The 27,824-nt window shown below is 43.2% G+C and overlaps 2 protein-coding genes and 1 long non-coding RNA gene across 24 annotated transcripts in view; 2 read left to right on the forward strand and 1 right to left on the reverse strand.

Annotated features, from left to right (window-relative positions):
* SP140 (SP140 nuclear body protein) overlaps nt 1-10,073 on the forward strand; it is a 76,547-nt gene extending 66,474 nt beyond the window's left edge. For all 9 annotated transcript variants that reach the window (XM_059928892.1, XM_059928885.1, XM_059928889.1 and 6 more), the window contains 8 exons: nt 1,228-1,370; nt 2,529-2,576; nt 4,880-4,924; nt 7,198-7,313; nt 8,006-8,114; nt 8,392-8,469; nt 8,689-8,832; nt 9,619-10,073. In XM_059928892.1, coding sequence (XP_059784875.1) covers nt 1,228-1,370; nt 2,529-2,576; nt 4,880-4,924; nt 7,198-7,313; nt 8,006-8,114; nt 8,392-8,469; nt 8,689-8,832; nt 9,619-9,726 — 791 coding nt within the window. In that variant the 3' untranslated portion in view covers nt 9,727-10,073. The remainder of the gene's footprint in view (nt 1-1,227; nt 1,371-2,528; nt 2,577-4,879; nt 4,925-7,197; nt 7,314-8,005; nt 8,115-8,391; nt 8,470-8,688; nt 8,833-9,618) is intronic.
* A 5,080-nt stretch (nt 10,074-15,153) lies between these two features.
* Nucleotides 15,154-18,546, reverse strand: LOC132369292 (uncharacterized). Its single transcript, XR_009504326.1, has 3 exons — nt 18,480-18,546; nt 15,606-15,683; nt 15,154-15,214 (listed from the first exon to the last, which is right to left on the reverse strand). It is a non-coding gene; the product is annotated as an uncharacterized LOC132369292 (long non-coding RNA).
* The window catches only part of LOC132369289 (nuclear autoantigen Sp-100-like), an 87,195-nt gene continuing 77,246 nt past the window's right edge, over nt 17,876-27,824 (forward strand). For 6 of the 14 annotated variants that reach the window (XR_009504323.1, XR_009504322.1, XM_059928904.1 and 3 more), the window contains exon 1: nt 17,880-18,043. Coding sequence is in view for 10 of the 14 variants with exons in the window: in XM_059928904.1 (XP_059784887.1) it covers nt 18,012-18,043 (32 nt within the window). In the remaining 4 variants the exon portion in view is untranslated. Of the gene's footprint in view, nt 18,044-27,824 lie in introns of all 14 variants that reach the window. The other 8 variants (XM_059928903.1, XM_059928911.1, XM_059928901.1 and 5 more) reach the window with 6 other exon arrangements.

The raw sequence follows: 27,824 nt of genomic DNA on the forward strand, positions 1-27,824 counted from the left end.
TCAATGCCCATTCCCACCTAACCCCACCCCACCACCCAGCCCTAAACTGGGCTAATCTATTTTCTCTCCACTAATCTATTTTCTGCTCCATAAATTGGCCTATTCTAGGTATTTCATTTAAATGGAATCATATAATATGTGCCCTTTTGGGACTGGCTCTCTCACTTAAGATTATGTTTTCAAGATTCATCCATGTAATAGTATGTATTAGTACTTCATTCCTTCTTATTGCCCAATAATATAATATTCCATGGTATGTATATACCATATTTTGTTTATCTTTTCATCAGCTTGGATTGTTTCCACTCTTTCACTATTATGAATAATGCTGTTTTGAACATTCATGTACAAGTTTTTGTGTGAACATATGTTTTTAATTCTTTTGGGTATATACCTAGGAGTGGAATTGCTGGTTCATATGATGATTCCATGTTTAACCTACTGAGGAAACACCAAAATGTTTTCCACAGTGGCTGTACTGTTCTATATTCCCACCAGCAATGTATGAGGGCTCCCATTTCTCTACTTCCTTGCCAACACTTGTTATTGTCTGACTTTTCTATGATGGCCGTCTTAGTGGGTGTGAAATGGTATCTCATTGTGGGTTTGACTTGCATTTCTCTAATGACTAGTGATGTTAAGCATATGATTATCTTTTATACATAACTTAAATTTTCCATTGGATAGCATTTCACAATTATTTTTAATATCAGCTATCCATGATTTCAGGGATGGGAAAATCTCTGCTCAATAATGCCATTAAACTGGATGAAAAGTGTAATAAAGGGCACAGATACTGCTGTGGTGCCGTTCTGAGCCGCAGAGCCCCCATGGGAGATCTTAGTCCCAACCTGAGGTTCCCCAAAGTCCATAGGAGATTCTGACTTGTTCTCTATCCCTAGCAAATTGAAATGGTCTCACTCTTCAAAATCACCTCCTTTTCCTTCGTAGGTGATTTTGACATACTTTTAAAAGGTTGATTTTGATGGTAATTATCATTTTGTTGTTGTTGTTGCACATTGGTTAAAGAAATGTTGCCACAAAGAAGTAAATATCCTTTGAAGGGACTTAAAGGCTAGGTTTGGGGATTCTGAAGCCTGAAAGGGGAGGCTAGACTCTCCTGTTTTAGGTCTTGAGACCAAATTGGGTGGGTCCAGATCCAGTGTGTTGGGAGCCCACCATCTGAAAACAAAGAGGGCTAAAGATTAACTTACCCTGGTCTTACAGGAGTTTTGGTGAAGTGTATACAGAGTGAGGATGGAGACTGGTTCACCCCCAGGGAATTTGAAATCAGAGGAGGCCACGAAAGATCCAAGAACTGGAAGATAAGTGTTCGCTGTAGTGGGATGCCCCTACGTTGGCTGATCGAGGTATTCCAGTGACAGGGATGGGAGATGTGACTTTTCTTGCTGTGCCCCAAGAATAAGGTCACTATTTGCTCACCAAATATTTGTTATGGCTAAAGCCCAGATGAGTTATAGCTAAAGCCCAGATGCCTCTGAATTTATCCTCTCACCTGGGGAGAGATGTTCCACATTCCTAACCTCAGTACAATGCAGCACATCACTGTTGTAAAAGGGGCTCTGTCAGGATGGATGCAGGAGCTTGGAGGAAGGAAAGGTAATTCTGACTCAGGTGCATGCAGACAGCTTTATGCACTGAAAGAAGAAGACAGTTTACAATCAAACAAGTAGGAAGAAGTTACTCCAGACAAAGAATGGCACGAAAACCAGAACCATGGTTGAGGTAGACATATTGTATGTGATAAGGCATAATCCATCAACTGGAGTTGTTTGTGGAGGGATTTAATGCCAGGCTAAGATGTTTAAACTCACAATATAGACAATGCAAAATCAGTGAAGTCTTCTGAGGTGTGAAATGACATATTTAGAATAGTGTTTTAGGTGGCCATGGGGCCTTGAAATGACTTCAGTGTCTTTCAGCCCAAGAAACCTACACTCAACATGCAATGCTCAGCTCAAATGCCATTTTTCCCTGAATATTCCCTGACTGACCTGACCCTGACCATCCCTTCCCAGGCTCCCTGAGCCCATTACTAAGGCCTTTCTTATACTGTTTTATTCTCATCCTTCCATGCATCCCCTTTTTCTCTCTAGACGCCTCTTGGGTTTGTCCATCTTTGTGTGCCCAAGATTGGCCAGAATGTCTGGCACCAAGTAGGCATGGGATAAGTGTGTGTTGATTGACTAGCCCTGGGAGAGGGACTCAAGCTTGAGTGACACGGGTGGAAATGGAGAGGAGGTGAGAGGTGTCAAAGAGATTATGAAGGAAAACCTCTTAAAGTTAGGAAGAAAGCACAGGAGGAAAAAAAAAGTTCTAAAGATGATTTTTAAGCTACCACTGATTGAATTCTAGAAGAAGTACCAGTGAGGAGAGGGAGATGATTTCTCATTTAGACACCTTGGCTTTGGGCTGACAGTGGGACATCCAGGTAGAAATATTTGGGAGGAGGTTGGAAATGCGAGACTCACAGGCCAACCATATACTTAGATCTTTTTATCTTTCAGAAAAGATTTCTCCATAACCCTCCAAGGAAATATGGCAGGATAAGAAAGGTGATTATTGCATAACTTTCTACAAGTTCTCATCACATAACTGATTTTTCATGCACTGTGTATTATTCTGTGGTTTCTCAACTGGGTAATTATTATTAAACTTCCTCCAACACCCCACTCCCACCTTTTAAAAACTTTCGGTATGCACCTTTAGTGTTGCTACTTTGAACACTATGTTGTATATATGGCAAGATCTTCTTTGAATGGTAAACCATTTGAGATGGAGGTGATAAGGAGTCATCAAAATAGACCTCATGGTTGTGCTTTAGCTATAGATGCAGATGTAAGGGTGTCAAAGTTGTAAAAGAAAACATGATGCTGGAATACATAAAAATATATCATAATAAGGTGATAGGGTCATCTTCAACTCAAACCCAGATTTTTTAAATCAATGTTACTATTTCCTAACTTTAATGAAATCTGATGAATCGAAAGTTTATTCACAGTCTAAGTATAGGAGGGGCTGACCTGGAAAATTGTTTACTCTGATGCCACTCTTTCAGTTCCTCAAGGGGGCTGTGCAGACCTCCCTTCTATCTATGAAAGTGATTCCTTCCTCTATGGAGGCAACAAACAAATATGTACGGTGCAGTGTAGATTCAGGACATGGTGATGGTTTTTCCAGGGTTGGGTAGAATGAGAACTTGAGAAGAAGGAGGAGGTGAGAAGTGCCATTCTTATACACTTCATGTAGAAATGGCCATTCAAGACGTTCACAGACTTCTAAGACAGGTCAGATGTAGCTGGCCAATGGGACTTCATCTTCCACTGGGAATGTGAGGTCCAGACCTTTACATTATCTGATGTTCTGGACAGTTTGAACTCTAAGTCCTTGGGACATTTCACCCACTGGATTTCCTAAAGGGAAACTATCATATTATTTGCCCTACTTAGTGAGTATATTAAAGACCAGCATCTGTACCATTCCCCAGGTGCCAAGAGTTACTCAGTTAGATTACCCACGTAAGCTGACAACGTCCTACCAACAGATTCTACCCTTATTTGTGGGTGCAGCACTTTTTAGCAACAACCTGCAGTTACCTCTATATTTTGCATCTCCCTATGAGCAAGAACAGAAGCTCCCCAAGTGGCGGATCTCAGGACCCATTACTACCTCCGTGGGTCCTCTGTGCCTCTCAGAACCTCTCTTGCCCCTTGGCTTCTGGAATCTTCAGTGTCACTCTCAGCACCACATGACAGCTTCCTGGCTCCTCACAAAGGTCACTAACACCTTTTGATGACAGCTGCTGTGTTGTAAAATAATCTGATATACACCTTTAGAACAATCTTTTTATTGTAGGCTAATATTTGCTTAGGAGATAGCAAGTAATCTGTTCCTAAGTGAAATGATACTCATTTATTCACTTATCCAACATACAATGATTGAGTGCACACTAAATGCCCAATGGTCATTAGAAGATTGAAACAATATCTCTGACCGCAGGGATTGTTTCAACTTCATTGTCTAACATGGAAGAATAACTAATGGGGATGGGTGGTGAACTTTAGGCCACACAGAAACGTGGGCAGTGACACGGACACCTCTCAGGTCATTGTCCCATGGATCACACTTTTCCATGACCACTCTGCCCTGGGCTGCAGATAAAAGCTGAGGCTGCCTGTGTCCTAGAGGGAAGGAGGTCAGGTCATTCTATTGAATATTGGAACTCAATGTAAAGTTAGTGGGTGGTAGTCAGTTACCTCTGAAGAGTCAGCTAGCTGACTTTTTGGGATTCAGAGGGAGAGAAGAGGAGGGTGACCTTCTGGAAGAAGAGTTGCAACCCTGGGAAACTTGGGCACATTTTATCTTTGGGGCTGTGCCCTAGGAGACCTGTGATAGGTGGTAACATTCTTCTCTGGGACACTTGCATGGATGCCAGGACTCTAGGCCCTGTGGTCGCTGGAGCTGTGGACGATGAGTCCTCGGCCTGATACTCTCACTGCAGCTCCTCCAGGTGGGATGACATTTTCTAATATAGAGAAAAATGCCTAAGGGCCTCTCGAAGCAAGAAAACCAGCAGAGTTTCTCCAACTCCATCTGTGGGAACCAGGGCCAGACTCCCTGCATGACTTCACAAACCCCCACCTTGCATCTGAGAGCCAGGGAATAGAACTTGCATTGGGCCAAACAGTGGTACTTTGGTACTTTTTATTTTCCAAGTAGATATGTGTATCCATAAAAATAGGTATGAAGTAATGGGTAAACCGTGTCTTGAATCCCTCAACAGATTGCTGTTTAAATAAGTGATGGATGCATACATCACATTCAATATTGTCCTTTAATCTTTCTCTCTTTTATGCAGAAAGAAGTACCGATGTCTCCCGACAATACTTTAGATAACCTTTGTGTAAGTACTAACGCCCACCTGTAACCCCAGGATAATGCAGGCCTTTTCCCTCGGCACATTCTCTGAGTCATCACCGCATTTCCCTGAAGCACACTCACACTCAGGTGCAGCATGTTGCTATGTGTGATGAACAGGGAACAGCGGATGCATCGCCCACGTCAGGTACATGGTTCTGGCGTTGGGTGTCTCAGCCTGAAAGTATCCTTTCCATTTGTTCAGTGGAAACCTTCCCATTTCCTCATTTCCCCCAAAAGTGAGTCTGGGAGGCAGAGCTTGAGACCACTGGGATCTCTAGAGCCTGGGCTTGAAGTAGTAATGGGTGCGGCTGGCCTGCAGATGAGGGATAAGGAGGAAATTTGAGGGGAAAACAGCAGTTTAAAGAAGGCAATAAGGAAGGAAAGGAAAATCCCAAACATCTATTCCAAGGTACAGGGAGAGCTAGATGGTTTTAAGCAACAACCAAAAGGAACAGGCCAGGCCAACCTGGCAAGTTAAGGTGTGAACCCTGTTGTGAGTCCTGCAGAGAAATGCACTCCGGGCTAGTGGGTTCTTTACGGAAGCCCTGTATCCAATCTTGAGGGAGCCATCATGGTGCTGAGCTGGTCACCACATAGCAAATCACAGGGCATTTTTACTCAAACTGGTACCATATGGCTGGATGCTTTAAGGTCTGCTAAAATTATGGATGACTCCACTCTCTAAGTTGAATCATATTTTGATTCCCTTCATTGCAACAAGATGGACATTTTAAGCAGAGTCACCTTTGCACAACTCCAGGGGGAAGCACTCACATGGGTTAGTAAGCAGTAATACTGATACACAACGTCCAAAAGAGGAGGGATAGTCAAGTAGTTTTACATATAGTTTACCTCCAAAGCAATCCCCCCAACAATATTTAGATCTTATCCACACTCTTTCTGACCCTTGGCCAACTGAAGGATTCTTTAGTCATCTAAACAGTGCTGGAGTCCAGTGTTTGTGTGGCTTGTTTGGGATGGATATAGACACAGAGGGTCAGGTCTCACAGCCCACGGCCAAGAGCCCATGGGGAGGAGATGGCAGCTGTTCCAGCAAGAGTACCCTCATTGCTGTTAATAATCTTTCCTGGGACTGATAGTACAGGCCAATTCAGGCCTATAATATCCCCTTTGCCCAGGGTAAGTCTCAACTTATGCTGAAACTAAGACCTTTGGAAAATAGTATTGCCCAGATCCCACACTAGAGGAAATTCTGTTCATCAGTCTAGGCTACGACTTGGACATTGGGATTGTTTAAAACTCCCCAGATGATTCTGATACACAAAATTACCCATTCCATGAATTAAAGAAGAACACCAATGGATCTGCCCCACCCGGACAAATTGATTCAGAATTTCTGGCATAGGGACCAGGGCATTAGTATTTTATATACTCTGCCCTGAAAGTTCTAATGTGCAGCTGGACTAAGAAACAAAGAGCTAGATAAATCTGCTAAAAAATACACAGATGTGAGGTTCTTAGACATTGGTTATATTTGTTATTCCTTGTTCTTCTGGGAAGAGGCGTCACCACTTTCTAGAGAACGATGATGGTAATCTGTGAGTGTCTACACTGATGAGAAAAAACATGGCCCCGTGACTCCATGTCAGAGCAGTCTCAGTCTCCAACTGGCGGGTGTCCTTGAGGATCCCCAGAACATTGAATGGGAGATTTTGGCAAAATGGTCCTTGGAGCTAGCACGTCCTCATATGTGGCCATTTCAAAAACAAAAGAAATGGCCAGAATCCCAATTCACCTGACACAAGTAGTTTCACGCAAAAGCCCAGAACAAGACTCAAAATAATTGTTAAAATAATCTTGTATTACTTTCCATGCTAAGTTTAATCCACCTTATTAAATTCTCAATATATGACCCTTCAAGGAGTCAATTTAGTTATTGTGGTATAGACAAATGCATTTAACACTTTATTTCAGGACCTTATTTTATCTGCAAGGTAATAAAGTTATTCAGATTCCTAAAAAATTGTCTTCTTTTGTTGCTAGCCTTTCAGTGTTAGAGTCTCTGGTTTTATAGGGAAGACTTTTCTGGTCTGACACACAGGCCCTTTCTCCTGAATTTCATTGCAGACCACGATATCTGCTTCTGAAATCGCCACGCTATGCTGTTCTTTAATATCTCAGGGAGAAGCATATAAGTGTCCATTCAGATTCACACAAAGGCAATGAGTTCTAGATTCCCCTAGTTCTGGCCTTCTGGGGTCTCACCAGGGATATAGATGTTGTTTTACCTTCCAGCTGGGAAACTCAGATGTGTGTGAGACGTGCCGGGATGGAGGAAAGCTGTTTTGCTGTGATACTTGTTCGAGATCTTTTCATGAGGACTGTCACATCCCACCTGTGGAAACTGAGAGGTTCGTGAGATGCAGCCCCTCCCTTCCTATTAGAGACCCTTCCTCCTGCCATACACACTCTCCCTACAGAGTTCTTACTATGTCTAGATGCGGAAACAGCAGGGCCATAGGTACAGGGTCCAGCAGTATGATCCGGAGAGCTGTTTCAAGATGCTGGCAGTGGCAAGTTAATGCGTTTTGCTCTCCTCTAGGTCGGTAGCCAGGTCCTTTGCCCACATACTGCTACTGTCCTTTCCTAGAAGTTTTCCAGCATGGACTCCTGTTCATGGGAGTGGAAATGCCACTTGTTTGTGTTCTGTACTTATTCAGAAAAGGCAGGAAACATGGGCTGATTCCCTCATTTTGCCACGTTCTTAATGGGCTGAGGGAAGCCCAAGGGTCCCCCAGGGGTTAAGGCTCCGTTTCGACACTCAGGCCTGGCGGGCAGGATTCCCTGTGCTCCCAGAAACAGAGGAAGAAGAGCCCACTACTCATCCTGACACCACCTCCATGCCCTGACCCCTTGTTGCTCCTTCGATGGGATGAGGGTCATTGGCTCAGACCCCACGTGGGGTTCTTGGAGACTCTGGAGGTGCCCCCTTCCTCCTCCAGCTGTGTCCATCAACATTCCTGAAAGGAGGACAGTATCAGACATAGGAGTGATGACTGTTTCCAGGGACCTTGCCCTCACTCACTTATGTCCGGCCCCTCAGGAGCCCGTGGAGTTGCACTTTCTGCAGGATGAAGGAGTCTTCTGGAAGCCAGCAGTGTCTCGGGGAATCTGGGGTCCTGGCAAGGCAGATGCAGCCCGAGGAGCAGTTGGTGAGTCGGATGGGAACCCCAAGTCTTCCCCTTTCCCCTCACATGTGAGAAGTCAAATAGGCAGGGTCAGGAGAAAGGCGACCAAAGGGTGAGCCATGACTCAGTCACACTGAAATCACACCAGAACTTGTTTGCAGCCATTGCATGTCTGTTTCCAAGAGCCATCCATGTTTGGGGAAACTTCCAGATACGGGTGTGAATCATGCCTCTGCCTGGGCATGTATATGGGCTCATTGTCTCCAAGCTGCTTTTCCCTCACAGCCACCTTCTTTTGCAGAAATGTGAGTTCCTCCTCTTGAAGGTCTATTGTCATACAGAGAGCACCTTTTTTGCGAAGATTCCATACTACTATTATGTAAGTAACAATAACAAACTGCGATTACAGGCTGCCATGATGTTACCCCACCTTGAAACAGGTACCCACGGGATTTGAGATCAGAATCCCATGGGAGTGAGAGCATGAGCTGCTGTTACCTTTACCTTTTTGTATTTCTACTGGATTTGATGGGAATCCGCAGGAGGCACACATTGAACTCTGCCAGTAATTCTCTCATTGATTTTTGTTTTTCACTAGATTAAAGAGGCTTCTGAAAACCTAAAGGAACCCATGTGGTTGGACAAGATCAAGAAGAAGCTGAATGAGCAGGGTTACTCCCACGTGGAGGGGTTTGTGCAGGACATGCGCCTCATCTTTCAGAACCACAGGGCATCTTACAAGGTAAGTGGTTCTCCCTGCTTCCATTTCATTTTCTGTCCATGGAGCCACTCTGCCCTCATTTTATGGTGCCTGGGAAATTTTAGTTTCCCTCATCCTATGAAACCTGCAAAGCAAGAGTTCCGGAAGTCAGTGACTTTTCCGTTCAAGACTGGAGCTCAGCAAGGTGTAGTAACAGTGAATCAGAAGGTGTCCCTGCAACCAGACCCCCAGGCCCCGAAGAGCTCAGACCCTCCTACAGCTGCCACTGAGAACAGCAGAGTCCTGCCTGCTCCAAACCCAGGGAGAAGAGACTTGCATCTTAACGTTACATTGTGCTTCTTATCTCTCCCCCAAAACACTCAATCTGACCTCTCAGAAATCCCAATCTCCAGATTCCACTCCATGTGAATGGATCATATAGTTTAACAGGAGTCACCAGAGGGGAACAGAAGTGACAGTGAAAAAGGTAGATCATTGATCTAACTTAAAAGCAATCTGTACTATTTGCACTGTTACAAAGAACATAGATTACTTTTCTAACTCTCACTGAAATCAATAACCCAACCAAATAAGTAAGAGTCCCCAAGTGTGGTTATGATTTCCCATTTCTATCTTGTTAATAAGAAATAATCGTGCTCTTAGGAAGCATGTTGCTCTTCGCTGCATGAGTTCTTTAGCATAACCTGGTTCATATGACGTAGGGTGTCTAAGACAAGAGTCCTGGTCATTCTCAGTTACAAGGTGGCCAATGACACTGATATTGAGGATCATGAGTTTTGTGTTCATTTTATTTTTATTTTTTTCCAGTTCAATGACTTTGGCCTAATGGGACTTAGACTGGAGGCAGAATTTGAGAAGAATTTCAAGGAAGTGTTCACTATTCAGGAAACAAATGAGGACAGTTCACTGGAATAGTGGATGTTGTTAGTGTCCTGGAAAACCCCTTTTGGAGCAGACTTCTCACCCCCCAGCCGCATGGAAGCCTGGCTGCTGACGCCGCCCCCACCCCCCCCAGAGCATTGCCTTCAGCCAAATGGAGCCAGCTTCACCTGGAGGGTTACACTTCCTTGGCCTCAGGGCCAGCCTCCGGTGCCAAGGTGGACTCAACCTTGAGTTATGATTCATTCTCCTGTGTTCTTCATGAGATCAGGCTGGAGCTAGTCTGTGGCTGTAATCACATCCTTGCTTGGCTTTTCCTACCATCCTGCTTCCCTCCCCCCTTTCTCCCAAAGAAACTCACAATAAATCACTTACTTAAGAGACTTTATCTCAGGCTCTGCTTCTAGGGAACCCAACTTAAGGTAATGGTCCTAGCAAGCAGGCTGTAAGGGTGGGTTCTGGATTTGGATCACAGTCTGGCCAGATGGTGATGGGTGGTATATTGATGGTCCCTGGTGTGCTCTAATAGTGCTGTTACCAAACTTTCGCCTTTGGGAAACTCGATGAGATAAAGAGGATTTCACTAGCTTTTGAAATTGGCATTCACAAAGGGAGAAATGGTAAATGGAATTGTAGATTTTGGTGGCTATTGCTAAGTGCCACTAATATATTGAAAAGAATAAATGACAGCCTTAAATCTATTAGTCAAAGCAAAGACACCCTTACAACTGCAGCTAGAAGGCAGACAAAAGGAAGGCCTGACACAGGTCCCAGTTTTAAGAATGGCAGAACATAGGAGAAGACTGAAGTCTAAACCGTGATGGCCTCCTGTGCCAAAGGCAGATCCCTGGTAAAGAAGGAGTGCAGTCCTGAATCAGAATCAGCCTTTCTAGGTAGATGCAAGTGAGAACCTTGAACTCCAGGTCTCCCTCAACCCACGGGGCCTGCAAAAGAATTCCCTACCCTTTGTTGGAAGACAGACCCCCACCCTACCCCATCCTAATCTTGCTTGAATGAAGACAGCAGAGTCCTCCCAGCATGACCCCACTGGGAAAGTCCTGGGTTGTCCTGCCAGCTGAAGAAAGAATTTACCCCAGTGGAGCTGCAGTACTGGCCAACATGTACCAGCAGTTATCAGGAGGTTGTGTCTGGGGGTGGGTCCTGGACAAAGAAGGGAAATATGAGACTGGAAAAGGGAAAATTGTCAATACAGAAGCACTCTCCTGTGTCAAGAAGTTTAATTAGCCTGGCAAGGGCCAAAGGGGATGATTCAAGTATGCTCCTGGGTGGCTCTTAAAGGTTTATATATATATATATATATTTTTTTTTTTTTTTCTATTCCTTTAATTTTGGAATAAAAATGGCTGTTCACTAAACTTATTGTGGTAATCATTTCATGATGTATATAAGTCAAATCATTATATATACCTTAAACTTATACAGTGCTGTATGTCACTTATATCTCAATAAAACTGGAAGAAAAACATTTAATTAAAAATTTTAATTAAAAAAAAAGCTTGGTATAAACTGTGGTACCTACTAGATGAAGTGGAAGCAGAGATGCCAGGGCAGACTGTGGAAAAGAAGATCCGAAAGCCTCAGGATGTTGGCATGGCTCCACTCTCTACAACTGGAAAACCCATCCACCGGGCTACTATGCTCTTCAGGAGGCCTCAGACATTAACTTAACATGGTGATAAGGAGCACACAGCTGAGGGGTGCCAGCATCCCTGAGATGCTCAGTGGGGCTGTCCTCTGTAGGTTGGCATAATGGAGGAATGTTTTACAGAACTGGATTCCCTAGTAACAATGGAAATGATAGGATTCTAGAATAATCGAAGCCAGGTGGCAGCATTTAACTGTCAGAGCAAGATGAAATAATTTTTGTAATGTGCAGCAAGGTTAGAACGACGGCTGGGGCCCTGGCCCAAAGCAGTCTATGGAGATAGCTAATCGGACACGGTCACTAAACCTATTGTGGTAATCATTTTATGATGTATATAAGACAAATCATTATGCTGTACACCTTAAACTTATAGAGAGATGGGCAACCAACAAGGATATTGCTTCATATATATCATCAAAAAAGATTAAAAATAGATGAACAGATGGCTGAGATCAGCTACCCAAATAAAAAGTCAAGATCCCTTGCCTAGTTTCCAGACCTGAGCCAAATCTAGGACCTGCTCATGGAAATGAGGGCAGGTCTCATAAGAAAGTGCAAAGGTAGTGATTCCTGAGTTCTTCACCAAAAGGACCTAAGGTCATTTATTCAAGTAACCATATGCCAGACAAAGGAAAATACACACATCTTTTAACAGCTGTTGATACAGGATCTGAGTTGATGCTAATACCTGGGGTCCCAAAACACCATCATGGTCCCTGCTAGAGTGGAGTGTATGGATGTCAGGTAATGTCCATCTAACAGTGAGTCCACTCAATCCATGGGATCACCCAGCAGCCATTACCCCAGTTCCTGAAAGTAAGGGTAATGAGAACATACATAGCAGTTGACTGACCTGGATCTTTAACCTGTGAAATAACAATGACTGTCTTAGGAAAGGCCAAGCAGAAGGGCTTGAAACTGAACTTTCCCTTGGTGAAAACGGTAAGTTGAAAGAAAATCACAGTCCTGGAGAATGAGGGAATGACAGAGATTAGTGCCACATGCAAAGATTTAAGGATGCAAAGGTTGTAATCCTCATTACATCTTTGTTTGAACAGCAGTCTGGCTTCTGCAAAAGCTAAGTGGTTCATGGCTGCTAGATGACTACGAGAAACTTAACCAATAGTAGCCCCAGTTGCAGCTGTTGTTGCTTGGTGTGGTATCTTCATTCGAGCAGATTAGCACAGCCTATGGTATATGTCATGCAACTATTAATATGGAGAAATGTACTTTTAAAACATTCAGTAAGAAGTAGGATAAGCAGTTCATGTTCACATGGACTGGACAACAGTACATGTTTACAATCTTGCCCCAGGGCTATGTGAATTCTCCTGCTCTCTGTCACAATATAGCCTGAAGGGACCAAGACTGTCTGGCCACTCTGCAGTACATTACATTGGTCCACTATATTGATGACTGTATTAATCAGGGTTCTCTGGAGAAACAGAACTCTGTCTCTCTCTCTCTATCGCATATATATATGTTTGTTTGTTTATATATAAAATGTGAATTGGTTTATGTTCATATGGAGGCTGAAAAGTCTTATGATATGCCATCTGCAAGCCAGAGACCCAGTAAAAGTGGTATGTAATTCCAGTCCAAGTCTGAAGGCCCAAGAACCAGGGGAGCCAACGGCGTAAGTTCCAGTCTAACAACAGTTGGAGACACCTGTCCCAGCCCAACTAGGCAGGCAAGAAGAGAACAAATTTCCCTTCCTTCAATTCTTGTTTTATTCAGGCCCTTAACAGATTGGATGGTGCCCACTTACCTTGAAGAGGGCAATCTACTTTACTGAGCCCACCTATTCAAATGCTAATGTCCACAGAGACACCCACGATAATCTGGGCACCCAAGATTGTCCAGTCAAGTTGACACATAAAATTAACTATCACAATAACAGTGTGTTAATTGTGCCTGATGAGCAAGAAGTGTTGAGTGTTCTAAAAGCCTGGCTAAGTCACATGCACTCCAGATGATGAGAGATAAACCCTATAAGATTTGGAGACATGCCATATAGGTAAATTTTTAGGGGTTCAATGGTCTGGCGCATAACAGGATATTCCCTCCAAAGCTCCAAGCTATCGTATCTTGTGTTTCCTACCACTAAGAAGCACAATGCTTGGTAGGGCTCTCCAGGTAAGGAGAATAAACATGGTTGACAATTTGATGAAAATGATTCTGGGCTTTGTAATGTGGGGGTAGGGGTGGAGGATGGAGAGGGAGTAGTTATACCATCTGAATAATAAAATGTGTTCTAATCAATGTTTTCCACTTAATGGGCATTGTTACATGTCAGTAAATATAGTTACGTGTCATCCTTATCATAACTTTCATTTTTCATCAAGGCTTGACTGCAGCTGGCCCTTATTGATTATTTTTGGTGTTGTGAACAGTGCTAATTTGTGCTGTATCTATTGTATAAGAGCACAGACGCTGCAGTTAGCCCATGTAGGTGGAAACCCAGCTTCTCATGTACTGGCTGTGTGTCCTTCAGCAAGTTACTTACCCTCCCCATGAAGTAGTTTTATCTGTAAAATGGAGACACTAGTAGTACATAGCTCACTGGATCATTGTGAAGGTTAGTGAGATAATATTTGCTATGCACTTAGAAAGCGCTGACCCTGAAAGCAATAAGTAAATAAATTAAGAAAATTTACATGCAAATATCCTTGTATCGATTAGGGCTCTTTGCCAGTGAGACCAACTTTATCTAGGTTAGACAGAAAGCGACTTCATTGATGGGATGCGCAGTGGCTCACGAAAAGGCAGGAGGCTGGGCTCAGAGCCTGCAAACGGCCCCAGAAGCAGGCAGGAAGCAGAGCTGCTCCAGGAATTGAACACCAGGAACATCTCCTCCATCTTGTTAAGGAGCTGCCACTGAACAAATGTTATCCAACTGTGTTTTAACTCCTTAACAAACTTCACGTGAGAGTCCAACTCCCCGAAGAGAGTCTGGCTGGCCTGGCTTGCTCATGGGCCAGTGTCTTGGTTAACATTCCTTCTATCCTGCACACAAAGGGGAGAAGTCTTCAGCCAAAGGAATCCAGGTCTGTTAGGAAAGGGGTGGAGGAGGCTGGACAGCCAAGGAAAATGAAACTGACTGGCAGAACCCACCCGGGGACCATCAGTGAGCTCTGATGTCTAAGGGGAGGAATGGGGTGGTCCCAGGCCAGTCTGAGAGGCCACAGAGCCTGGGGGGCACGTTCCTGAATCGAATGGAACAGGTTGACTGTGGTTCCATTGCCTGTGCTTTGGAGATTAAGGCTGAGTCGGTCATCACGTTAGAAGGGAGAGCGTCCACTCCACCACCCTGGACAGCCAAGGGCAAGGACGGCCACTAAGCCCATCAACCCTGTCAGTTCCATTTACCTGGACGCATATGTGGGCTGCTGGCTGCAAAGGAGCCTGGCCGTGGTCTTACCTGGGGGGAGTGTGCCTGTGTCCCTGGGAACTGCAGTAGGACTAATGCTCCTGAGGTCCTGGGCTCCACCCTTCAGCCTGAACCTCCCAGAGCATCAGCACACACCCTGCTATCTGGGTGGAGAGGACCGGGCCTTCTATCTGGAGGAGAGGACGGGGTTCTCCAGCTCTCTCTGAGTAAACTGGGTGGAAGATGTCCCTATGAGGACAATATGCAAAGAACAGTTGCCTACGGCTTCTAGAAAGTGAACAAAACCAGGCTGATGGTAGAGGGAAGTCGAAACTCAGCGGAAGCAGCCAGAACAAAATGTTTCCTGTTTATTATTACTCTACTTGAGAGCAGCCGCAGCCTTACGTGGGGTGGCCAAAACTTTGGTAGGAAGCCAACCTTCTCTCTGGTCAGCAGAGCCGGGAAGAAGCCCAGGGCAACCAGGCTTTCTGGGGAGAGAGGGGAAAATCCCAGGAAGGTGAAAGTCACAGAGAAGAACCCCAAATTCTGTGTATAAACCCTCCCCAGTTGAGTTCGAAACCAACTGACAGGCAAAAAGGTGAGACAGATGGGGATCAAAATATTAGTTTTCTTCATGATAAGAGCTGGATGGGGCTTAGTGATGTGGCTTACCACGTAGCAAAAAAGAGATCCCTAAAACTGAACCTCAGAATTGGGCTTATCCACACAGTCTTACACAGCTCCAATCAGTCACACCCCACCCCACCCCACTCCCCAGGCCCCTGTCTCTGTGCACTTGACCTTGGAAGGGCTGACAGAGCCCTGGCCCTGCAGGAAGGACAAGCCCAGGGAGACCCAACAAGGAACAAGCAGACTCACCCCTTCTACCCAGAGAGTCTCCCAGGAGGACGGAGGAGCAGGGGGTCCAGGCCAGTCCCACTGACTGATGTGCTGCCCCTGCAAGGGGACAATGGAGCAGGACCTGAGTGTAACCACTTAGGTCCCGGGCGCCTTCTCCCCTCCACTTCTACACCCGTGGGGGAGCGGAGGGTCTTGATCCTCTGGCCCCAGTGGCCACTGTGGCAGCTGCTGTTGCTTCCTTCTGCCCTTCAAGCTCAGATCCCAGGTCCTACTGTCTGGTCTCAGGGACAAGCCTCTGGTCCCCACTGGGGTCTCCCAACTTAGACACTCAGCCCCACTACTGAAGTCTGAGCGGAAGCTGTTCCTGGTGAAGCTCGTGAAGCCCATCGCCTTAGCGGGTCCTCTGCCCCAGGTCCCTCCTCAACCACGACCTCCCCTGCTCTCTGGGTTTCCAGACCCAGTAGCTGGACTCCTCCCGGGACAGCAGAAATGTTCCCCGTTGTCAGTGCTCCTCACAGCCTGGAAGATGCCCCAGGTGCCCCCTTATTTCCTTCAATCACTCCAGCAGGGTTTGTAGGAGGAGTTCAACCACTTCTTTTTTTTTTTTTTAATTGAATTATGGTTGATTTACAATATTGTGTTAATTTCTGCTGTACAGCAAAGTGATGCAGTTATACATAGATATATAGTCTCTTTTACGTATATATTTTCTTTTTCATTATGGTTTATCATAGGATCAACCTGCTTCTTAATTTGGTCCTGTCCTTTTCCAAACCCGAGTTCTTGGCTCAGAGAAACTGTGTTCTCCACAGAGGCCTGGGGATGCTTCAGAAACTCCCACTGCTCTCATAGAGTGTGGTGCAGGCCCAGCTTTCTCAGACCCACAGGAAGGTCTCTGCCAGGGGCCGGGAGCAGCCCCCGCGCGGGAGTGTCCACCCTGTGGATTGCTCGCCCAGCTGCTGCTAGGTGGCTTCTAATTCTAGGTGCTCATCTTGAAGGTCCTAAACAGACAACAGAAAAGTGGGCACATTTACGTCAACAGCCAGCACGGCAGTGGCCTGGGCCACCAGCTGCCCAGGGACAGAGAGAAGAGGGAGAGGGGACACTAGAAACGGCAGGGGTGGTTTGTGCCAGCCTTGTCTGGACCCCGTGCCCCATGGAGTCAGGAGCAGAGGACGGTTGTGCCCACAGAGGCTCGGCTTACTACTCCTTCTACCCCCCCAAAGTGAGGGAGGGAGAGAGGAATCCACACGTGTGCAGGACCTGGTACCACTGAGACCCTGCCCACTGGAAAAGATGCCCTCATCAGTGTCCTGGGACCTGTCCCAACCACTGAGATGTGATGCTAACTTCTTTGGGGGAAAGAAAGAATGGAAGTGGAGAGAAGGTAGAAACCTTCCCACTCATCTTCAAATATGATTTGCTTTTATGCTGACTCAAGTGAGTCTTTTGGTCACTTCTCATTCTTTGTGGAATGATGACTCAGAATCTGAGTGAAAAACCTGTGTGCAGACACAACTTCAGGGCCAAGGGTCACCCTCTCAGCTGGGTCACCTGCCTTTTCATTTCTAGGTTATCTGGGTTCCAACCTCCATCTCCATCCAAAGGGAAGCCTTTGCCCCTCAGCATTCCAATGACTGCTTCCCAGGTTTCTCCTCATCACCCCTGGCTGCAGTTGTGAAGCAACCCCCTAGTCGGGGCACCTTAGACCCTGGCACCTAAGATGTCAACCCTTGTCACCAACTTGGCTCCAGCCTCTGGCCCCAGGGCCTTGGAGATCTTTCTCCTACCTCTGGCTGATTTCCAGGAATACTAAGAACATTCTCTCCACTTTATAAAGCTGAGAATTTGGGCTCTCTCCTGCTCCATGTCCATAAGCTAGGACCTAACTGGGTCGGTCCAGGCTCTCCCACAGCCCGGAGAAAAGATTTGAAGTCTCTGTCTCTTCCTCTCCCCCACCATGGTCATCTCGGCAAGGGGAAGGGGCACACATGGAGCTTACACCTGACCCTGTGCTATACTCTGAACTGCTCTGAGAAGGCAGGAGACTGAGGACAGTTGTGGTCATGCAGAAGTTGTTGCTGTCTTTGCACAAACAGCTGGACCCCTGGGGGCTGGCCCTGCTCCTCCCCTGGCCCTCCAGGCCCTGACTGTCTCTCCTTGTCTGTCATCCCTGGGACCACATGTCAGGATGGCTGGAAGCACAGTGGAGTTGCGAGAAGAGGGAGGGCGTCTGCCCAGCACAGCTCACTGACAAGTACTTTCACTTCTCTTTTCCCTGCTTGGGTGGAGTCAGCTCTGGGTGAGTCCCAGAACAGACTTCCTGCCCAGGGCTCAGGGCTCCAGCAGCCTCCCCAGACCGAGGCTGGGGAGCCTGGAGGGGTCAGAGGCCAAGCTCAGGCCCAGGCCAGGCTGGGCGGGAAGATGGCTGGTTGGGGCAGCGAGCTCAACAGCAGGTCAGTCTTTCTCCCCCCTTCCTCCCACCTTTCCCTCTGGCCACGCTGCTGCTTCAGTGCTGTCCTTTGGACTCTGCTTTACGCCTGGTGTAGGGGAACAGTCGTCACCTGCAGTGTAATGAAGGGCAGGAATGTATAATGAGGAAATCGGATTTTAAACTGCAGCAGGGTGCCTGCTGGTTGAGTCCTGCAGCCGCAAGGCACATGACTGTTTTGCAACTACTGCTCAGCTGGCAGGCCTGTCTGAAGGCAGCAGTCCTTCCTGAGGCTTTGCAGCAAAGATTTATTTCCTTGTGACCCCAGATCACTCTCGTTTCCCTCAGGTCAGTTCTACCTTCACATAGGTCATTTCAAAGAAGGTAGTTTCGAAAATAAAAAATTCAGGAGAAACGCCTGATTTATTCTCAAACCCTGGGTGGTGCTGTCGGTCTCGTACCTGTCCTGTGGACGGGGCCACTTTTCCCACTTCTAGCTGGGGGCCTGGGTTCTTCCTCCAGCAATCCTGAGCAAAGAAATTAAAGGGAAGAGAAATACACCAAACTGCAAAGAGCTAGCACAGGCTGAGTAATTTTATGTTTGCTTTCATTTTCTGTTCTGGAATAGGTTACACCTCTAAAAGGAAAAGAGTAGAAATCCTATCTTTTTCTCTAGCAATGGGCCAGAAATAGCATTACTTAATATTTTAAATTTTTTGATTTTTTAATACAAAAGAAATACATTATGCATTCTTGCTCATAAAATTTCAAATGATACAGAAGTATATAGAGGGAAAAAGTCCTGTTCACCACTCACCCCCTTGCAGCTTCCAATACCAGTCCTGTTAGATTCGCAGGCATAACCTTCCAGATCCTTTTCTCTGCATTTACATATATAACTCATTTTCTTAAATACAAAATTTGAATCCTGTTTTTTAAAAAATGTATTCATATTGTGAATGCCATTTTGCATTTTCACTTACTTTAATAGCCATAGGATCTTCTCATTCTTTTTAACAGCTATATATTGGGTTGGCCAAAAGGTCGTAAGATGTTACAGAAAAATCCGAACGAACTTGTTGGCCAACCCAATACTATCCCGTAGAATGGATACACCATCGTTTTTATTGTTTGTTTATTTAATTGAAGTATAGTTGATTTGCAATATGGTGTTAGTTTCAGGTGTAGAGCAAAGTGATTCAGTTCTCTCTCTATATATATACACACACACATATATACATATAAAAATATATATTCTTTTTCAGATTCTTTTCCCATATAGGTTTTACAAAATATTGAGTATGGTTCCCTGTGCTATACAGTAGGTCCTTGTTGTTTGTCTACTTTATATACTAGTGTGTATATGTTATTCCAAAATTCCTAATTTATCCCTCCTCCCATGTTTCCCCTTTGGTAACCATAAGTTTGTTTCCTATGTCTGTGAGTCTGTTTCTGTTTTGTAAATAAGTTCATTTGTATCATTTTTTAGATTCCACAAATAAGTGATATCATATGAGATTTGTCTTTCTCTGTCTGACTTACTTCACCTCTAGGTCCCTCCATGTTGCTGCAAATGGCATTATTTCGTTCTTTTTTTATGGCTGAGTAACATTCCACTGTATAAATATACCAAGCTTCTTTCTCTGTTCATCTGTTCATGGACGTTTCGGTTGCTTCCACATCTTGGCTGTTGTAAAAAGTGCTGCTATGAACATTGGGGGGTGTGTATCTTTTCCAAGTATGGTTTTCTCCAGATATATGCCCAGGAGTGGGACTGCTGGATCATATGGTAGCTCTGTTTTTAGTTTTTTAAGGAATCTCCATACTATTCTCCACAGTAGCTGTACCAATTTACATTCCCACCAGCAGTGTAGGAGGGTTCTCTTTACTCCACACCGTCTCCAGCATTTATTATTTATAGACTTTTTGATGATGGCCATTCTGACTTACACCATAGTTTTTTGTTTGTTTTGTTTTTTAATTTTTGTTTGCGTTGGGTCTTTGTTACGGAGTGCAGGCTTATTGCAGCGGCTTCTCTTGTTGCGGAGCACGGGCTCTAGGTGTGTGGGCTTCAGTAGTTGCAGCATGTAGGCTTCAGTAGTTGTGGCTTGCGGGCTCTAGAGCACAGGCTCACTAACTGTGGCACACGGGCTTAGTTGCTCCGCGGCACTTGGGATCTTCTCGGATCAGGGCTCAAACCCATGTCCCCTGCATTGGTAGGTGGGCTCCTAACCACTGCACCATCAGGGAAGCCCCATACACCATGGTTTTTAAAACATCCCTCCTCCCCACCCTACTGACAGACATTTAGATCATTTTCAATTGTTCACTTTTACCAAGAAGCAGTGATAACGATTATGTATTTCTTTATATTTTTGTACATATAAAAGTGTTTGTCTTGTGTCAATAACCAAAAAAAAAAATGGAATGCTGAGGCAAAGGGTACTAATATTTAATTGTTTATAGATTCTGCAAACGGCCTTTCTAAGTAGCTGAACCAATGTATTCACCTACACGATTTAGGTGAGCCATCTCCCCACACCCAAACTTTGCAGAGGTGGTGGATCAAGAGTTGCATCTTGTTAACTTTACTCTCCTGATTACATGAGAGGTTGAACAGTTTTTTTGTGTTTATTGGCCTCTTCTATGAAGTGCTGGTTGATTTATTGCCAGTGTTAGTGAGTTGAGGTGATTGTTCTTTCTTTAACTGTAAGGGAGAATTTGCTAAAATTCTGAAACTTATAAATATACCTCCCTTGCCCTTCCACTTTGCTATGGTGACTTTATCTTATTAAAGCTTAAACTTTAACGTATAGACTTATTATTGTATTGATTTTATAAAATAGATGTACCCTTGTTATTATGAATAAATAAAGTGATGCAGAAAGTTATTGATAAATTCCGTGTGCACAGTCTTTAACTATAGCCCTTGTGTTTTTAAGGTGATAGATTCAATTCTACCTTTACTTCAGGGTAAGTTTCTCCTCCAGTATCACCAAAATGATTTTCTCCTTCAATTTTGGGGCAAAATTATTCTTCCACTGGAGCAACTTCAGCCTTCACAGCTTTTATCTGTCCCTGATCTTTCATCTCTTTAGCTTTTTACTTTCTGCTCATAATGGTTGTCTGAAACTTTTCTTCATGACAATTATTTAATTTTTAGTAGTTTTTGGTTTCTTGGGTTTTTTTTAAGTTGATTTGTTTATTTGGGGGGATCTTAATTTGTTTCTACAGCTCTTCCAACTCCACTTGAAATCACATATTGTTATTTTATCACCCTATCTTCATGCTCTTGCTTTATTATTTAGGTTTTCGTGTGATGTTCAGTGCTTTGGGGATGTTTTCTTCATCCTCTGGGTTATCCTTCCAGATTGATTCTATTTGCAGTTTGGTTTCAAGTGTTGCTTTACTTTCTTGTTCACGTGCCTGCCCTGGTTTTACAGCCCATTTCGTTCCAGCATGACCTGGGCAGCTCTCTCACCACCCACAGTCTTAAGCTGAGCGAATGTTTTTGTTTTTTTCCCCCCACATTTCCTGTCTTATCTGAGACCAAATTACTTCCTGTCTGATCTACAGTTAAAGCTTCTACTTTAATTCTTACCAATTTTTGTCTGAGAATCCGTTAATCTGTTAAACCATCCCTTTCCCCACTGATCTGCAGCGCTCCCTTTCCCATCAGCCAAGGGGTCATATGTGCAGGGTCTGTTTCCGTGCACTCTCTTCTCTGCCATTGACCTATGACAGCCTCTCCTCATGCGTTTCCACACTCTCATGGCAAAAACAGCTTCATGTGAACTCTTGAAGAGTAAATCTTCCCACGTTCTGTTCTTCTTCCAAAGTGTCTTGGCCCTTTGCATCTCCAAATCAGTTTGTCAAAATCTTGTTGAGATTTTGGTTAGGATTGCGTTGACTCTATAGGTCAAATTGAAGAGAATTGACATCTTTACAATCTTGTCTTCCATCTCCTTAATACGGTATATATATATTACTTTTAAAATATTTTCTAATAAAATTTAAACTTTTCTGCCTAGAAGTCTTATACTTCTGCTAGATTTATTCATAGATACTTGAGATATTTGTGCTATGATATCTATATAGTTTAAAAATCAACTTTCTAGGGCTTCCCTGGTGGCTTAGTGGTTGAGAATCTGCCTGCCAATGCAGGGGACACGGGTTCGAGCCCTGGTCTGGGAAGATCCCACATGCCGCGGAGCAACTAGGCCCGTGAGCCACAAATACTGAGCCTGTGCGTTTGAAGCCTGTGCTCCGCAACAAGAGAGGCCGCCACAGTGAGAGGCCCGCGCACCTCGATGAAGAGTGGCCCCCGCTCGCCGCAACTAGAGAAAGCCCTCGCACAGAAATGAAGACCCTACACAGCCAAAAATAAATAAAGTGTAAAAATTAAAATTAGCATTCAATATAAAAAAAAAATCAACTTTCTAGCTGCTTGTTACTAATATATAAAAATAAATGGAAACTTTGCCAAACTTTAAAAAATTCTAATAAATTGTATGGAGATATATATTTTGTATATAGATATAAATTTATATAATGTATACGTAATGACTATTTTGTTACTTTCAATCTAATTCTTATACTTCCTACTTCTTTTTCTTGCCTTACTGTGTGGGCTAAGACTTTGTACACGGTGAATATAAGTAGTGATAGTAATCATCTCTATCTTGATTCCAGTCCCAAAGTGAAGGCCTTTATCATTGTACAATTATGAATGATGTTTGCTGTAGGTTTTCTTCTTTAATAAAAAGACTTACACAGATTAAAGAAGTTTTATACTTGGCATCTGATACTTTCAATATATGAGGTGTTTGTGACCCTGTTTTCTGTTGTTTCTGCCAGTTCTCACTCACAAATTTCTTTTTTTAAATAAACTTTTTATTTTGGAATAATGTTATATTTACAGAAAAGTTGCAAAGATAGTACAGAAGTCTCTAATACTGTGCACCCAGTTTCATTTCCTGTGTTGCTATCCTCTTACATTATTGTGGTACATTTGTCAAAACTAAGAAAACTCAATATTGGTAGGTTACTGCTAACTAAAGCCCAGACTTTTTTCATTTTCACCAGTTTTTCCACCAATGTCCATTTTCTTTTGCAGGATTGAATCCAGTATACCACATTGCACTGAGCCATCCCATCACCTCTTCTCTTCTGGTCTGTGACAGTTTCTCAGTCTTTCCTTGTCTTTCACGACCTTGACAGTTTGAGGAGTACTGATCAGGCATTTTGTAGAATCTTTCGATTTGGGTTTGTCTTGATGTCTTTCTCATCATTATACTGGGGTTACAGGTTTTATGCAAGAAAACCACAGAGGTGAAATGCCCTTCTCATCACCTCGTATCAGGGGATATGTCAACCTGACTTATCACCAGGAATGCTGACCTTGATCATTTGGTTTAGGTAGTGTTTGCCAGGCTTTACCACTATAAAGTTACTATTTTTTTCCTTTCCACACTCTATTCACAAAGATTATTTTGCTTATATAGCTGGTTATCTTTGACTATGTACTAGCATCGTATTTAGAAAAAATATTTATAGGTAAAATCTGGGACCACAGTGAAGGTACTAGGCTTTGGAAAGGATTGCTGTTTGCTACAACCAGGTGCCTCAGGACGTACCAGTTTGGGAACTCTTTAGCACATGTTCAGGGGCTGAGAGAACCTGGAGGAACCCAGGTGATTTAACTGGGAATACAATTCAGTAAATTCAGAGATGTGCCTCCACTTATTCTCACCATGAAGATGTCAAGGTCAGGGTCTGGACTCCCATTGGACTCTCCACCCTGTGTGGACTCTAGACTTTATTTCTGTCTCTCTCACTCCTTAAGGCTGTCAAACCTGAGGTCCTGATTCTCTGGGGTCAGCAAATGCCCTCAAATCAAAAGTGTCTCTGTGCTTTGCTTACCTCTCTGGTTTCTCCTTCCCCTTTACTTTTGCCTGGCAAATCCTTATGGTGGTTTCATCTCTTCTATGATTAATAACATGTTTAAATGCTTTTTCCAACTCAAGTTTTTTCAACAGAACTCTGTACTGCTTGTGGGAGTTGGGAGAGATTGAGATGTTTTGAATCCTGACCTACCACATCAGAAACTTATGGTCGTTGACTAAATGATTGATTGATTGATTAACTGCCGTTTTTCAAAGTTTATGGCTTGAGGTTTGATTGTGGCTCTTGAAGTTTTCTCTGACTGCTTCTAGGATTTTTCTCTTAGCATTTAAACTGTAGTGAGTCTAGATTTGTTTTGTTTTGTTTTTTATTGTTTTTGTTTTGCATTTAACCTGTTGGTGTTTTCACAGTTGCTTGAATTTGTGAGTTGATGCCTTTTATCTGTTTTGGAAAATCCTTAGCCGTTTACTCTTCAAATATTTCTTCTGCCCTCCCCCCAGCTTCCTCCTCTCTCTTTCTAGGACTCAAAAGCAGATTATACTAGACCTTTTGACTGTCTCTCACATATTCCTTTCATGCTTTTCTGCATTGTTCCATTTGTTAAGTGTCTGTACTTTAGTTGGATGTCTTTTGTTGAGGTATCTATCTTCTAGTTAGCCAATCGACAAGTTTTGTCTTTTTTATCCAATCTTCTGCTAAATACTACCAACAAGTTTCATTTTTAAAATTGTATTTTTAGATCTAAATATTCCATTTCATTTTTTTTTGTAGATTCCAATTCTCTGGTAGAATTATCTGACTTTCTATTTCCTCCATCATTTCGTCCCTTTTCTTGACCATGTTAATCACAGATTTACGTGCTAAGTCCAATGTCTGGATCATCTGTGCACTTGCTTCCATCATCTTTTTTTTTCTTGGTTTGGTCCTATAGTCCTATCTTTTGACATGCCTATTAATTTTTGATTGAATGCCAGACATTGTGTATGCAAGACATGCAGCCTCCAAATATTCTCTTCCACATAAGAGTAATTCCCCTTTCCTCTGCTAAGCAAGTAAAACAATGAGGCAGACTACGTTACACATTCAGGGCATGAAATGACTCAAGAATAGTATGCATTTTTTGATAAGATTTAATATACCTCTGGTTTGCCCTGATCACAGATGAGGACATCCAGGGCTTTCAACTGAGAGACAGCAATCAAGTTTTCTCTGCTTTTCAAAGCTTTTGTCATATTTTCACCCTCTTTCCTCATGCAGCTTTCGAATTGAAAAAAAGTTCTTGAGAAAACCAACCAAGTTTTTAATTTCCTTGAAGTCTCTAACTTTGCACTCCAACTCCAAATGACCATCAGAAGTTCTGCTAGTTTCTTTGTCCTCCAGCTACAGCCCTTTGCCTGTGCCAAGTCCAGATTCTCAGCTTCTAGCTGTGTTCAGAATTTACAAGTGCTGTCATGGGACAAAAAGGCTACAGATTCCAAAGCCAGATCACCTCTCCCTTCAGAGCTTTCAACTCTCTCCCTTTATGTTCTCTGGACCTCATCATGATTGTCTTTGCCTTTTCCGCATGGTGAGCCTTCAGGTAATTCTTTGCCTTTCAGAGACTTTTTACATAGTTATTCCAGCCTCCTGGCCTTAAAAACTTTACCAAATATCTTGGGAAGAAGAACGGGTTGTGTATTGAGGCCCCTTAAGTCTCCAGCCCTGTGTGACTGTCACAAGCTCTTCTGTGTTCCCTGCTCAGAGTAACACTCTTTGCTCTTGGCCAAGCCCAAATTCTCAGCCTCTATTCCCAGAATCAGCAAATACCAGCCACTACCCTGAAAAATAACAATTATAGCTTCTCAGCTCCCAAAGGTCTCCAGTCTCTAGAACCTTAGTCTCTGCAGACTCTGTTGCTTCTGTAGCTCTCTAGTCCCTTTAAAATAGTGTTCTGGTATTCTACCCAGCTCTTCTAATTGTTCTCTACTGGACTTCTGGCCTGCCTCAAACTGTTCGATCCTACCCTCTGATGAATTTTTGTTTACATTATTTTATGTGGATACTAACCAAGGGTTAACCTGTAGTCTAGTTTCATTTTCTGATTTTATTCAAAAATCACATACAAATTTTTTTTAATTTTTATTATTTTTAATTGAAGTAGAGTTGATTTACAACATTACATGAGTTTTAGGTGTACAACACAGTGATTCGATTTTTTATAGATTATACTCCATTTAAAGTTATTACAAAATAATGGCTATATTTCCATGTGCTATACAATATATCCCTGTTGCATAGTAGTTTGTGTTTCTTAATCTCATATGCCTATCTTGCCCCTCCCCACTTCCCTCTCCTCACTGGTAACCACTAACTTGTTCTCTATATCTGTAAATCTGTTGCTGTTTTGTTACATACATTCATTTGTTTTATATTTTAGATTCCACATATAAGTGATAACATAGAGTATTTGTCTTTTTCTATCTGACTTGTCTCACTAAGCATAATACTCTAGGTCCAGTCACATTGTTGCAAATAGCAAAATTTTATTTTTATAATGGCTGAGTAATATTCCAATGTGTGTGTGTGTGTGTGTGTGTGCATCATGCCTTATTTATCCATTCATCTGTTGATGGGCACTTAAGTTGCTTCCATATCTTGGCAATTGTAAATAATGCTGCTATTAACATTGGGGTACATGTATCCATATCCATTTTCATACTCAAGTTTACCAATGTTATCCTCCTTATGCTTTTTCTAAAATGCCTTTTATATTCTCAGAATTCTAACCATATTCTCCTATATATTATACTAATACTTTATTAATTCATTCACAAATATTTCCCAATACCATGTTTTCAGAACTTAATGAGATGCTGGAATATAATGGTGAGCAAAGCAGACCAAGTCCCTGCCCTAATGGAAATGACATTCCAGTGAGAGAAAAATAGTAAACAGATGAACAAATAAATGTATAATTTAATGACAGAAAGTGGTAAGAGTATAAAGAAAAAAAGCATATGGGGTACATGGATAGAGTGTAATGGGAGTGCAATTTTAGACAGGATGTCCTGGGAGGGCTTTCTGAGAGGTTAGTATATGATGAGAGTCATGAATGTATTGAGGAAAAGCACCATGCCAATTCCTGAAGAAATGTTCTCAGTAGAGGAAACAGCCAACGAAAAGTCAGGCATAGAGACATGGTTGGAATGTCTGAAGAAGGCTTGGAGGTTAAGGTGCCAAAGGGCAGTGATCTAGAAGAGGAGTAGTAGAAAATGAGGTTGGAAAGTCATGTTTCTCACGGGTCATGGTCAAGACTTTATATTTTATTCAAAATAGGGTGGGGAGTCATTGGAGAGTTTTCAATAGAGTGAAATAATCTGGTTTCAGTTTTTCAAAGATCTCTTTTGCTTATGTTTGATGTTTGGAGAACAGCTGCAATATGACATGAGTGGAAACAAGAAGACTAGTTGGTAGCTATTACAGTAGCCAGGCAAGAGATGATGGTGGTTGGGACCAGGTTGGTGCAATGAATATAAAGAAAAAGGGTGGGATATCGGATATATTTCTATGGTAAAGCCAAGAACAGTCGAAGATGGATCAAACATTAAGTATGAGAGGAAGAGAAGTGTCATAGAAGACTGCAAATATTTTAGCCAAAGAAATTAAAGGAGAGAGTTGTCATTTGCCTAGATGGCAACATTGTGTAGTGATTAAAGGGCCTGGACTCTGGTCCAAAGCCTCACTCTGTTCTTCAATAATTATGTGGCCTTGGGGATATTGCTTAACATCTCTGTACCTCTGTTTCCTCATCTGTAAAATGGGATAATAAGAGCATATACCTCATAGGTGCTGTTATATGTATTTACTAAATCCTATATATGGAAAAATTAGAAAATAAGCAGGTTTCAAGAGGTGACTCAGAA

The sequence above is a fragment of the Balaenoptera ricei genome, chromosome 7 (assembly GCF_028023285.1).
Source record: "Balaenoptera ricei isolate mBalRic1 chromosome 7, mBalRic1.hap2, whole genome shotgun sequence".
NCBI classification, from domain to species: Eukaryota; Metazoa; Chordata; class Mammalia; order Artiodactyla; family Balaenopteridae; genus Balaenoptera; species Balaenoptera ricei.